General features: G+C 45.3%; 1 protein-coding gene across 6 annotated transcripts in view; it reads right to left on the bottom strand.

Moving 5' to 3' along the window:
• YLPM1 (YLP motif containing 1) overlaps window positions 1-14,349 on the bottom strand; it is a 1,127,325-nt gene that overhangs the window by 21,922 nt on the left and 1,091,054 nt on the right. For 2 of the 6 annotated variants that reach the window (XM_069637605.1, XM_069637607.1), the window contains exon 20: window positions 6,621-6,803. The exons of 2 other annotated variants lie outside the window; for them this stretch is intronic. In XM_069637605.1, the coding sequence (XP_069493706.1) occupies window positions 6,657-6,803 (147 nt within the window). In that variant the 3' untranslated portion in view covers window positions 6,621-6,656. Of the gene's footprint in view, window positions 1-6,620; window positions 6,804-14,349 lie in introns of those variants that run through there. 2 more of the 6 variants (XR_011283754.1, XR_011283752.1) reach the window with 1 other exon arrangement.

Consider the following 14,349-nt stretch of genomic DNA (forward strand, 5'->3'; position numbering starts at 1 on the left):
CAGCTGCAATGCTATGAGTGTACTTTTTTTTTTATTATTCTATGGTTAGGGCCCACTGTCAGTGGGGTGGGTGAGACTGGGGCTGGATTGTTGGTGGTGTGGGTGGGAATGGGCCGTCTGGGCAGATATTTTGGTGGGCTGGGACACAATTGCAGGGGCAGGCCACAAATTGCTCCCCATGCCAGCAGAACATTGGCGTTTCCCTGGGAGCGGATGTCTCCCATGTGGGTTGTCCGTCTGCAAGCCCAGGCTGCACCTCCGGCTGTGCTACGTTACAGATGTCACATCCGGGGAGGATTGGGGAACATGCCGGGGCTCCCTGGAGCTGCCGCTGTGCTTAGGGGATGGTACACCCACATGGTACATGGATGTCCAAGGCTGGGGACATCACCTCCAACCGTCCTGGAGTTGCGGCTGGTCTGCATTACAGCTTTTCACTTCGGGGAGGTATTGGCACACTACTGGGACTCCCTAGTGGGGAGAAGCTGTAACGCAGGCCAGCCAGAGCTCCAGCAAAGTCGGCAGTAATGTCCCTGGCCTTGGGCACCCTTCTCCCATGTGGGTCTTTGGCTGGCCTTGTGGGTAATACATTCTGGGGAGATTTGCCAAGTCAGATATCTTTGGATTCCCACTGGTGTCTTTTCAGAAATGCATGGGGCTCCTTGTTTTCCTTCGTGGCTTGAACACACTAGGCCCATATCTGTATGGTGTACGCTTCAAAAAAAACCCTGAAATTCAGTTGTCGGAAAAGACTTGGGGGTTAGCCGTGTTTTAAGCTTTCCCCTTTGCGGCCAGGTAGTTGCACCCACAAGTGAGGTACCTTTTTCATTGGGACACCTGTGAGAACGCGGGAAGGTAGGCCATGTGGCGTTGGCTGTGTATTTCTGTGGGTGAGCAGAGTGAAATGTCTGAAAATTGTGTTTTTTTCAACAAAGTTTGGACTTTGCCAGGGATTGTGGGTAATACATTCTGGTGCGATGCACGCGAGGCAGACCTCTGTGGATTCCCATGGGTGTCCTCTTTTGGGAAATGCATGGGGTTCCCTGTTTTCCTTGCTGGCTTCGACACCCTAGGCCCAAATCTGTAGGTTGGCCACATGAACAAAATGTGCTGTGCCGAAAGGCTTGGGGTTACCAGTGGGTTAGCCTTTTCATTTTGCGCCCAGGTAGGTGCACCCACACATGTGAGGTACCGTTTTCATCGGGACACCTGTGGGAACGCGGGAAGGTATGACATCTGTTGTTGGCGACATGTTTCGGTGAGTGGACAGAGGGAAATGTCTCTGAAATTGGCTGGAAATAAACAATTCTCAGACATTTCGCTACGGGCCACCCACCGAAACACGCCGCAAACACATGGCCTACCTTCCCGCGTCCCCACACGTGTCCCGGTGAAAACGGTACCTCACGTGTGGGTGCACCTACCTGGGCGCCAAGGGGAAAGCCTGAAACACGGCTAACCCAAAGTCTTTACGGACAGCTGAATTTCAGGATTTTTTCTGAAGCGCACACCATACAGATATGGGCCTAGGGTGTCCAAGCCACCAAGGAAAACTGGGAACCCCATGCATTTCTGAAAAGAGGACACCCATGGGAATCCACTGGAGGTCTGACTTGCGCAAATGGGCCCAGAATTTATTACCCAGAACCCTGACAAAGTGAACCTTGTGTTTTTCTCAAAATTCATAGAATCCATTGCCGTACCAAGCCAACCATGTCCACCACATACCTTTTTTTCAGTCATTTTCCCGCTTTTTCCCCAAACTATGGAGTTTTCCCCTACCTATTTGTTGCCTGACCTGCGCAAATAACCCCTTCCTAAACTTGGAATTTTGTCTTCTTTTCAGAAATGTATGCCTTTCTGTCCTCCAATTCGGCTTTCCGACCCTTTTCTTCCATTACGTCCACACATGTCCAATTGGCAAAAATGGCCAAAATCGCCTACTTCTCACAAAACGGTTAATAACGACATCAAAATAAGAAAATGTTCGTTTCCACTCAACCTGTTCTTGAAAGCCGGGGAATTGGGGAATTCAGCACAGCAAACCATTTGTTCCTAGCTCTTACAAGGAACAAACCACAGGCTTCTTTGTACATCATTTAAATGTTCGCCCATTTTGGTTATTTTCTCTCACCCCCCTACAGCAACCTTCGATTCCTGGGTGGTATTACGACTGCCTATATGTGGGGAAAAAAAAGTTACAAGACATTGAATGGTGACATACCGAAATCACCAAAAAAAGGGGCCTTGCCACTGAGGTGGGTGGGGGGCATGGCACTTAAAGGGTTAAAAAGGTCCCAGTCTGTTTTCACCATTTCTTTTTGCAAAAGGTCCTTCTAGTGTTTATCTCTGCGCGCCAAACCAGGTTTGGTCCCTTTGTTTCTATGCCTTTGGTGGGCTTCAGGACTGAAGACCGCCTCTGGCGTCTGAGTGTCTGGGGTGGGCAGGAAGTGAGGGAGGTGCCCGAAACTCCCTGTGCTTAGTCTCCTAGGAGACCCGAATGCGCTCTGGCGTGATTGGCTGGCTGACTGTCCGACAAAGACAGCCACTCTGCTGAGTGAGTTGCAGCTAGGCTGGAATGAAAGGGAGAAAACTGTTTAAAAGGCGAATCTCCAGGACTGAAAGTTAGAGTCGCCCACTGGAACAAAAGAACCGAAGACGAGCTGGAAGAGGACGGCTGCTGCAACCACTGCGCGGTGAAGCCCTGCTGCAGGTCCGAATTGCCAAACTCCATTTGACAGAGAAGCTCCTTCAAGGACGGCTTATTCCTTTGAGTTGGTGGGACCAATCAACTCGTAAGACACCTGGATACCATTTCTCAAAGCTGGTTAGGTTTAACCAGGGAGAGAGACACCAGTTCATGTTATTGAATCTACAGATACTGGACCTGAAGTGACTCCATTTTGTTTGCTTTCTTCAACGATCTCGTGCAGTGCAGGAGTCCCCCGACGTCCTCCCTCTTGTCCCCACGAATGAGGCTCAGGAACAGCGAGACATGCAGGAACTGCCAGGAACCACGACTTCAGCAACATTTGTTTTCTTCACAAAAAGGTACTGTGCCAACCCGATTGAGAACACGCCACTCTCGCTGAGAAAGTTTGTGAAACTTTCCCAACTTGCAGGCCTAATCAGCTTGCGACCCCCACAAATGATTCTTTTTCGCCTACACTACTTCTGAGAACATTTGCAAAGACTGTACCGCTTGATACTAGAACTGCTCTTTCCTATCCAAAACAGTAGCCCATTGACTTTGGCCTGGCCTATTGACTTGAATTGAACTATTCTGGTGAACAACTATTGTCACTGCCTGGAAAGTATATATAATCTATTCTACTTACTTATTTTCAAGGGAGCCGCCTCAAAATCTTAGAGTTTTGTATTGAAGTGTATTGGTCTATAATATTAAGTTGTCTTCTGCTAGTGAAATGTTTTATAAATGATTGTGTAAATAAATTAATAAGTGTTTTACCAAGAAACCTTGACTATAAGTGTCTACTTGAACCACTGTGAAAGTCCTTTGTGTAACTACTTGTACTGCTCACATTCACTCTTGAGATAAGCCTGGCTGCTCAGCTCGCTACAAACAAACTGTGTGGTACGGACTTATACAAAAGGTTGGTCTTGCTTACACCTGTAGTCCTAATTGTGTGTGGTGGTCCCAAAAGGATACTGCTTGCAATTCTGCCTAACAATCTGAAATGTGCCCATTGCTGCCGCCAACCTTCGATTTGTAGTGCAGGAGTCTGCAGATGTCCTCCCTCTTGTCCCCACGACTGATGCCCAGGAAGAACAGGAGCTGCAGACCTTCACAGGAACAGAAGCCAGCTGGAACCAATTTCTTCTAACCAAAAGGTACTGTAAAACTTGTTGTGTAGCTTTGCTAGTTCTCCGTTGAGACTTGTATGAGTTGCTTGCAGCTTTGAACCTCACAAGCCTCCCAGCTTGTGGCACTGCAGTGAGTCTATTCTTTCTAAAAAGACTTCTAAAACATTGTGCAAGACTTTTACTTTCCTGCAAGAAGTGCTTCAGCTCACCTAGACTTTTGTTAATTGAACATTGGCTGGCCCGGCTCCCCGAAAGACTCTTACCTCTGGCTTTGCGCTTTAAATTTCCTCCAGGAAAGGGTTAATTTACTTTGCATTGGGGGTTCAAAAGTACTTACCTGCTTCAGAATATTTGTTAAACCTTAGTTTTATTCCCAAACCCTTTTTTTGACACCTAACTCAGAATTGCTCTAAATGTACAAGTGAAATATTAATCTCCACAGTGTCCTAGTTATTTAAGTCATCTCAGGGTGTAGGAACCATCTGTGTGCCATCCCAAATGGGTACTTGCTGATTTAGAGAAACTAAAGAGTGTGTATTTTGAAGTGTATTTTTGTGTTACTTATGTACTGCTCCCTTCTGAAGGCTTATTCAACTGTTTAATCAAGAAACCATGAGTGTAAGAGTTTATTTGAACACTTGTCAGTGTGAATCTTTTTGTAAAAACCCTACTGCTCACATTGACCCCTCTTGAGATAAGCCTGTCTGCTCAGTCACAGTACCAACCTGTGTAGTATAGACTTATACCCAAGGTTGGGTTCCTATTGCCAGAAGGACAAGGTTGCTGTAGTCTCCCAAAGGGTACTAACACGGACACAGACAGATCCTTAGTATTTGGTTAAGTAGGGTAATTACTCTTACAAAGGTTCAGAGAGGCATTTTCCCCAATTTATGAGGGGCATTTTCCCCGTTTATGTTAATGAATAAGTCTTTAACCAAAAACACGATAACTTTCTGTCTGGCTTTAATTTTGGATCCCTCACATTAGTCTGCCAAGATCCCAAACAATTCAAAAGGCATCAAAGACATGGCAATGAAAAAAAGGTGCTGTACAAATATCACACAAAATATGGAACTGGTATTACACTTAATCAGTATGTGTTTATACATCTGGCTTACATAAGTAACTTTTGTGTACAGCCATTTGCCTTGAAAACTGGCGAGAAAGCATAGTTTGTGAGGTAGGCTATCCATGTTCAAGAGATCAATGTTCCTTATAAAACACAGTGAAGAAGCAGGGATAAGTACTTCAAGGAACAAAAAAATGCATGCACCAGGTTCTGCCCCAGGAAACAAACTCAGGGTGTTGTGCGAATATGAAGAACTAAACCTTATGGAAATGTTAAAAATTGAAGACTTTAAGGCTTGTTTAATGCACCTGAATATATTAGGTCTTGATGGTATTCAGGGATGCGTACCGTGTGTTCAGGAGAAGTTTCTTTCATAACATGTTTTTAAAATTAAGAATTGCATACAACAACTTGACAGTTGTGTAAGAGCCATTTTCACATCTCCCTATTTGGCATAACAAACATCAATTCACAGACCACGCCTTCTTAGCTAAATACACAGCAGACTTCCCTCCTACAGATCAGGGACAATACTATACATCCTTCAATTGGTAAACATATTCCAAATTAAAAATCCCCAAATCCCCCCCCCACCAATATTATTTCAGGAGAAGACTCTTGATAAGCCCTGACTGCAAGAGTGTATCCCACACGCAGGGAATCAATACAATTAAACAGCAGGACTCAATAACAATGAATTGTTATAACACTAGCTGGGGGTAGATCTCCGTTTTCGGCTGTGACCTCCCTTTGGAACAGCCTCCCGGCCACCTTGCAACTTGAGGAGAACCATCTCCGGTTCCGGAACCACCTCAAGACCTTCCTCTTCGCTTCCGCCTTTGCCCCTCTTCTCCCCAGCTGAGCTGTTTTTCTTCCCGGCACTGTGCACCTGGCCACCCTCTGTCCTTCAGGCCCAGGTACCTGCTCACCATGCCACTCTCCTGTAATGCCTCTGGGCCTCCCCTGGCACTGAGTTCTGTATCTGTACCCCTGCAGCCCCCAACCCACTTCTCTTTTGCACTTATCAGATATACCCTATCTGCTTAACCCAGCACTTGCCATTTGGTGGCTGCATCACCACATATATTCATTTATTTTACTTATTTATTCTGTTCTCTACTCTGTGCCGCACTTTCCCCCTTTTCCCTTTCCCGTGCACTTGCGCGTTCTTAATTTCACTCTGCCTAGTAAGACGGTTGTTTTTGTTCTCCGCTGTTCCCCTCCCTTTGCCTGCTCGCGCTCTGAAACACTTGTGTATGAGCGCGATATAAATAAAATATATCATAATAATTCCTATGAATTAGGAGGGACTATTATATTGTTTTATACATCACATTATTACTGGACAGGTTGCTTCAAATTATTATAATTTAATTTAAAATTCAAAATAGTTTTGCGTAGCCAGTAAATCATCCAAGGTTAAAATGTCAAGAAAATGTTGAGCAACTGCAAAGGTACAGAGCATGTTCCATAGAAATCACATCATTCAAAAGAACCATACAATATGTCAGACAATTTTCTTTTTTTAAAAGCTCATAATTCATTGGCATATGTTAGGCTATGAAAGTTTTATATATGTAACTTCAAAATCTGAACTGGAAAAAGTACCAATAGTCATAAAACGTTACCCCCATTCTCTGAATGATCTGCTTTAAGATGCTCCTAAAATGCCATCTGCAGACCCGATAGGTGGGCAAAAAAAAAGAAATTGAGCAAAAACACTTACCTTCATGATCTACAGAAACCAACAAATATTTACAACTCAAATATATTTGGTGCGGTTAAGGGCTCTCTGTGCGAGGTGACCACTTTCATCTGTGATCTTCTCCCAATCTGTCTGACCAACCACAAAGCCTATGGCTCTCTTCCGGTCGGCATCCTTCTTCTCTTCGAGGTCTGCCCAGCGCACCTACAAAGAAAATGTGTTATCAAGACTTGCCTGAGCAACAGCTGCCACAGCAGGCAAACAAAAACAGAAAGAGCAAATGTGCATTCATTTTAGATAAGGCTCCGTGGAGATTGCTAGGACAGATTTTCTTTTTGCACCTTTCCCTCCATAGATTGCTATGGAACCCCATCCATTTTCGTTGTTTTTAAACCTGACCTAACTAACTAGATGTTAATAAAGCCTTCTGCTTTAGTGCCTTTGGCTGTTTTGCTCATTCTTGTGGGGAAACCGACTAGTCCCCAAGACTATGTCTCGCTCAATGAGTTCCTGTATTTTTACAACTGCACACATCACCTTACAGTGAAGTGCTATTATGATTCTTTGTATCCTTATAACTTTTATTAGAATGATGTTTAAGATAAGTTGGTGGCAATTGTATGATTTCTACCGGTTTTGTGCTATTTTACTCGTGCACTTTTGCATTTTCCGCAAATTACTAATACAGGTGGATTGTAACCTAAGATGGCTGCCGTGCCGAGAGAGAGAGAGAGAGAGAGAGAGAGAGAGAGAGAGAGAGAGAGAGAGAGAGAGAGAGAGAGAGAGAGAGAGAGAGAGAGAGAGAGAGAGAGAGAGAGAGAGAGAGAGAGAGAGAGAGAGAGAAGTATTGGATAACCCCGGCCTGATTCAATGGTACAGATCCTTACCATTGATAGGCTTGCTCCTAGTCTGAATCTTGGATAAAAGGAGGACTCCTTCAACTGTTTTTCAGATCACTGTTGGAGCCAAAACTTCTACGAAGAATAGCAGCCCGTTGAAGACCCGAGGCCGACACCTGCAGATGCTCAGCATCAACTCAAGTGATTGACCCGGTGAAGTCCTGCTCCTCTGACTGATATCAGAACACCTTGTTGGTGCTTCGATCCTTGGACTGGTGGGAACAAACAGGCTTAATCACTGCTCAAGGATACGTGGATTGAGCCTTCGGATGTCGCCTCTACCACCCGATGGGCATTGTGCCCAAAAGTTACATCTTACGGATGGACTTCATAAGATTGAGGGACGCTGTGCTTATTCAGACTAATTTTACCCCTTTGCCTTGCATTCGACTACTCACCTGTTGAACACCGGCAATTAATTCATATTCATCTCTAGTCATCAGTGAATGTATAAATGTGTTCTGTATGGTTTTGTATAACAATCCTGACCTGTGATTTTTATGTCTAGTGTGTAACGAAAGGCCTAACAAATAATTGAATTTAAATATTTTCCTGTCTAACTTGAATTAGAACTGTTGCTATGTGCGGATTCAAAGCCCCAGACCACCATCACACTTTTCCTGAGACTATGCTTTTACTGTTGCCTACCTTACCTTGATAGGGCATTGGCTAACCTAGTGTCTTCCTAGTTTACCATAAATAGGGTTGCCTCCCAAAATCCTTCCACAACGGCCGATTTTGAAATCCATCTAAAAAGAGATAAAGATAACTATTGACTTCAAATGGAGCAAAACCTGCATGATGGGGTTACGTTTCAACCCGCAAAGGAACCTTGATGTGGAATCCTCCTTCGTTCCTATCATGACTGTGGAGAAGCCCTTGGACACTGGGTGACCAACCTGTGCTCGAAACCAGATGAATCAAAACCAGTAAAAACGTCAAAACACAGGCGGGTTTTGCCATGGAAAATTATGGCTAGGCCGAACATAGTCCTCTGTCGGCAAACCCAGGAACATGGAGTGCAACACACACTTGTTTAAAGCGCACAACTTTGCTTCTCGATCATTGAAGAATCTAAATCATTTCATGGCTCAATATCAGCGAGTGTGCGTGAATGCAGATTTTACTTAAGTGAAGTGCGTGATCATAAATACTTGAACTGATACAAGTATGAACGCACACATCAACCGGTTTTAGTCAAACAAAATCTTATTCACGTTCAACCAAGAACGAACAAAAGCAATAACTGCCCGTTTTAATACTAGATCCTGTCGACCCAAAGTCTGAATTCAATGACCACAGAGGTAAAAATGGCAAATATGATGTACCACATTGTTAGGGGAGTTTTCCTAAAGTCCCACATGGAGGTAAGACATGTATATCCAACTCTTAGAATCAGTCTGTACTACTCAAGGACCTTGGTAGAGCGGCAGAGCAGTCAGGCATATCTTAAGAGGAAGATGTGAGCTGTAGGTAAATACACGGAATCTAGCTAGAAATGTACATCAAAGAAACACTTTCACTTACATTTATATTAATATAGATGTATTATATTTACACAAGAGTCACTGTTAAATATTTCTCACAATACACCAACACACATAGGTATACTTTCAAAAGGCTACTTCTTAGTCGGTAGTTGCTGAATGCACACAATTGTTACAGGAGTTTGACAGGTCTACTGTAGTATCGGTAATTATGTGCACCCACAAAGTAATACTGTAATTGTATTTAGTCAGCATACACATTTAGGATAGTGACTTTTGTGAAGGAAAAGTTGTATAGTGTTATCCTAGTAGAGCTTCATGTTCAAGAAGCAGTTTCCATGCACAGCAAGTCTTCCAAATCGCAGCCCTAGCTATAGTGCAGTTCGGAGAGGCTGAGGCTTAAACAAGATACAAGAAAGCTTACCCAATGTTGGAGACCCTGCTAAATGACTTGCTAAAGGGACACAAGCAGCAGCTTGAGTCTGAGGTAAGAAGGGGTTACCCTGGACAACTCTAAGTCCACTCCAATGCTCTGAAGCGACTTTCTGGAATCAGGTAAGCAATACTTTTTTACCACCGTACATTAGGTTTGAAGAAAACATTTGTGGTGGACACTCTGTAATGTTGCAGCTCTGGACCAAACCTTTGTATTCCTTGGTCTGATGACGAAAGGCAGGATAATGGACGGGATCTCAGCAGCAGCCTCAAGGGAGGACCTCTGGCACAGCTTTCATCAACTTCTTTGGTCATTGTGCGGTTTTGGTGCCTTTTCTGCAGCACCAACAAAGGGCATGATTTGTCTGGTCAATCCTCTTCGCTTCTTACAGTCCCACACTCTGCTGAGGGGGTCTGTGCGATTTGGATCGGGACGCTGGAGTGTCCTTGAGAGCTCAGCAAAGATTTGGCCTATTTGGCTGTTCCAAGATGATGCACTCAAAATTGGCAGCAGGTCTCCTGGTAAATGGTGCTGAAGTTCTGGAAACTCACAGGACCTTGGGAGATCGTTCAAAACAAGGTTAGTCTTGGGACTGGTTCCCACCAATCAAAGGGAAGGAGTTGCCCTCTTCAGAGTTCTTCTGTCGCACAGAAAATGGGTCCAGGACAGCAGTGGTCACTTCACGGTGTTGCAAAGGTTCTGCAGGCATCTCTAGTAGTCTTCTTCTTTGGTTACTTCAGCTTCCAGTGGTCGACTTGCATTTCAATCCAGGAGCCTCACCTTTTATACAGTTCCAGTACTCACTCCTTTGCAATCTTACTCAGCAGTTTACAATTACTCAGCAGTTTACAGAAAGGGACGTTTGGCTTTCCAATGAGGGCAGCGAGACCCCCCCCCAGTGGGAGCTGGTCCCATTCAGGCACTCTGGCAGACAAACAAGTGTGGGGTGGAAAACTCCTCCCCCCACTTCCTGCCTGCCCAGACACTCTAGAGCCTAGGGAGGGACACCCAACGTTCCTGCCAAAGGCAAAAAAACACACACAGGCCTTCCCCTCCCAGAAGGGTAGAAGGGCCAACAAAGAACATACATGCTAGCAATGCCGAAAAAAAAGGGAAGCCTCAAGTTGTAACTTGGGTGCTCCTACTGTGCATTACCGGGGCTATGGACATAGCCTGCGGTAGAAAAGTTACACAATAGTTGGCGGAACACATCCACTGCCACCAACCATAATTAGGAGATTGACTGTGACTAGAAAGTCCCAGGAGCAGAGAGAAGGGGGATACTTGGTATCCCTTTGGCAGTAAACATACAGTATTGTGTGCCAATCGCTCAGACTAACGTTTTTGGAGAAATACTAAGTTAAGAAGAACAAGTTACTTTCTTACCTGGTAAAGTTCTTTCGATGGGATGTTCCTCCAACGTATTCCACATCTATGACAGTAATCACCGCAGCTGCTGTCATGGATGTGGAATACGTCGGAGGACACAATCCCTTCAAACTTTAGTTACTCTAGGATAAAGAAACAAATTTCAAAGAAAGTCTGTAGGGGTCCCCAGCAACTCTGCCCATAAGGAGCTGTGTGCTGCAATAGTAAAATACAGATACCTTTAATTGTTATGGAGGAAAATAGACTCCATAGGACAGGTAAAATAAAACGAATAGAGTTCGAAAAGACAGAGCCCCCCAGAATGAAAGAGTGGGGAAAAGGCTCCACTCTTTCAGGATTTCAGAAAGAGGTCCAGAAGTCTGGGGCAAAAAGTGTGGGGGTCTCACTAGGAGAGGGGATGAAGCATAAAAATGATAAATCTCCATAACACACATTAACTGCAAACCAATCGTGAGGTTCTTGTACTTGTTAGCCTTTTACATGTCACAGAACAATGCAAAGCAGTTCTCGTGCTGTGAGGTGCAAAACTAGGTCTTAATTTACTCTGGAGACAGTCTGGAATAATTTGACAGCCAGGAGAATTGAAAACAACTCCAATAAGTGGATAAGAATGATGGGCTCATAGTCTCTTTGGGTATGATATGATATGGCATTTATAACGCGCCTATAAACAAGTGTTTCAAGGCGTGACGAGGCAAGGGGGGGGAACAAAGGGAGGACAGACAACGATCCTACTAGGCCAGGTCTCATTCAGATCACGCAAGTACATGGGAAGAAAAGGAAAAGTGCACAGGGGCAAGGGAGAGGGGAAAGTGCAGTACATGGGAAAGTGCAATAAATAAGATAAAATAAGACAAATAAAACAGCCAGCTAGTGGCAAGTGCAAGGAAGTGCAGACATAAGTGCTGGTAGGGGGACTGAAGGGATGCAGAATAACGGTGCCCAAGTGCAGGGGTTGCCAGGGAGGCAGTGCAGGTGGGCAATTGATGGGGCCTGGGCCAGAGATCAGAAAGGGTGCCCAGGTAACCAGTGCAATTTCAGTCAGGAATTCAGCAAGGAAGGGGAGGAGAGGAGAGAAAGCAGAAGCAAAGAGGAAGGTTTTGAGGTGTTTCCGGAACCGGAGATTGTTCTCCTCGGGTTTCAAGGAGGCAGGAAGGCTGTTCCAGAGAGAGGCCCCTGCCGAAGAGAGTGATCTGCCACCAACTCGTTGCTTGGAGAAGTTGGAGGCAGATGAGCGAAGAGCTCGAGAAGGAAGATATTTAGGAAGAGAAGGTTGAAGGCATTGCGGCCCCAGACCCCAGAAGGCCTTGTGTACAATGCAGAGGGTTTTGAACTTAATCCTCACAGCCGCTGGGAGCCAGTGCAAAGATTTCAGTCCTGGAGAGATACGATCCCTGGGCTTGAGGCCAAGGACAAGTCTTGCAGTCCTGTTCTGGATTAGTTACAGAGGGCGGAGAGTGGAGGCAGGCAGATTTAGATAGATGCTGTTACAGTAGTCCAGCTTAGAGTGGACCAGGGCTCTGGAGACTGAGCTTCTGGGGGAAGGAGAGGAAAGGAAGAATACCTCTAAGGAGGTGCAGCTGATAGTGTGACTTCTTAGAGACGTCAGAGATGTGAGGGCAGAAGGAGAGTGCAGAGTCGAAGATGACCCCAAGGTTTTTAGCCTTGCAGGTGGGAGTGGGAGGAGGGCCAAGAGAGGCCGGCCAGAGAGCTGCAGGGAAGGAGGGAGTGGGTGTGCCGATGAGTAGAATCTCAGTCTTACTGGCATTAAGGCAGCGGTAGTTGGCAGCACACCATTCCTGGATGGCAGACAGACAGTCCGAGATGAGGGAAGGAGGAGGAGGAGGCCGAGGGTAGCCTGAAAATGAGCTGGGTATCATCCGCATAGCACTGAAAGTTGGGACAGAGCGGCGATGCGGTGGGCAAGGAGTGCCAGGTATTGGTTGAACAGCCAGGGAGAGAGGTTAGATCCCTGGGGGACACCACAGGTAGAGAAAAAGATGTCGGAGAGGAAGGACCCAAGTTGGACCTGGGAGGGTCGGTCGGAGAGGAAAGAAGTCAGCCACTCCAGAGCCTGACCAGTGATACCCAGGTTATCACTGAGACGGTTGAGCAGGATGGCATGGTTGACAGTGTCAAAGGCAGAAGAGAGATCAAGCAAGATAAGAACGCAAGGGGTGTTAGAGTCGAGGTTGGTGAGCAGATCTTCACAGGTGTTCAGGAGAGTAGTTTCCGTGCTTCTGGCAGCTCTGAAGCCAGACTGATGGTCATGAAGTCAACCAACAGATTCAGTGTGGAGATTGAGCTGGGAGATGGCCAGTTTCTCCAGGAGCTTGCCCAGGAAGGGAGTGATGGAGATTGGGTGATAGTTAGCCGGGCAGGAGGGGTCTGGCCGAGGGTTTCTGTAGAAGAGGGTGCACAAGGGAGTGCTTCAGGGGGGAAGGGAAGACTCCAGTGGCGAAGGAGTGATTCTATAAGACAGTAGGACTGGTCCGTAGAGCACCGAGAAGCATGAGAGTGCTAGGCCTTACACATATGCAGCAGTGGACACTATCCCTGGCCAATGAAGACTATACAGTGGACACTATTCCTGGCCAATGAAGACTATGCAGGATCTGTGAAAACCATTTTACGCCCAGTAAGTGGGGGTGCACTATTAGGAGCAAGTGGAGTAAACGGAATAACTGTACATCTGAATATTGCCCAGTGCTGAACCACCATGGGAAAGGAAGCTAGCCTGTTCTAGATTTGGGTGAAAAAGTGTTAATAAGAGGGATCATGTAGGGTATGCTATTAAATTTCGGAATACAAACATATTTGAGGAGCCAAGTTTATGGGGCATGAATGAGTTACTGAAACCACCCATGGAATCTATAGTGGTGGATAAATATCTAGTGAGCCAGAAAGACAAGGAGAAATTAGATTACAGGCTATGTTTGCAGGTGAAAACAGCTAAGCTATCTTCATGTTTCAAGAATGAGACCATTGTTTGCTAAAAGTTTTGATATTTTATTGTTACAATAGATATGGGCGGATTGTCAGGTACAGCTATACTGATTTATGTCTATGCATTGTAAGGCTATGAGCTCTGTTAGGGGACGGTAAAAAGCGGTGTCATTAGTATTTCTTAAATTGCACACTATTGCTATAGTGCCTGTGTTGTGTTGTCTGCAGGAAATATACTTGCAGTGAGAATCCTATTTCAAAAAGACCCCAACATTTTATAAATCCAGTAGGAGACCGAAAGATGTGCATTATCCTGCTGTCTTGAAGTCATTTTTAAATACTATTACAGAGTCCGAAAAAAGTGAAGATATGCTCTGTTAATGCAACCACGTGAAAAGGGAAGCCAAACCAGTCTTAAAGATATCTAATGAAGACAGACCTACAAGGCTTAACTATCTGGTAGGGGAGCAGGCTGACAAAAAGGTACAATTAGTCTGCACCCCTTTCTCTAGAAAAAACACCACACTGATCTACAGAAAAATATAATCTTTCATTATCTGACACACAGATCTCTGTTGGGCCAAATAAGGGAT

This window comes from Ambystoma mexicanum, chromosome 14 (assembly GCF_040938575.1).
Source record: "Ambystoma mexicanum isolate Mex_15411 chromosome 14, UKY_AmexF1_1, whole genome shotgun sequence".
NCBI classification, from domain to species: Eukaryota; Metazoa; Chordata; class Amphibia; order Caudata; family Ambystomatidae; genus Ambystoma; species Ambystoma mexicanum.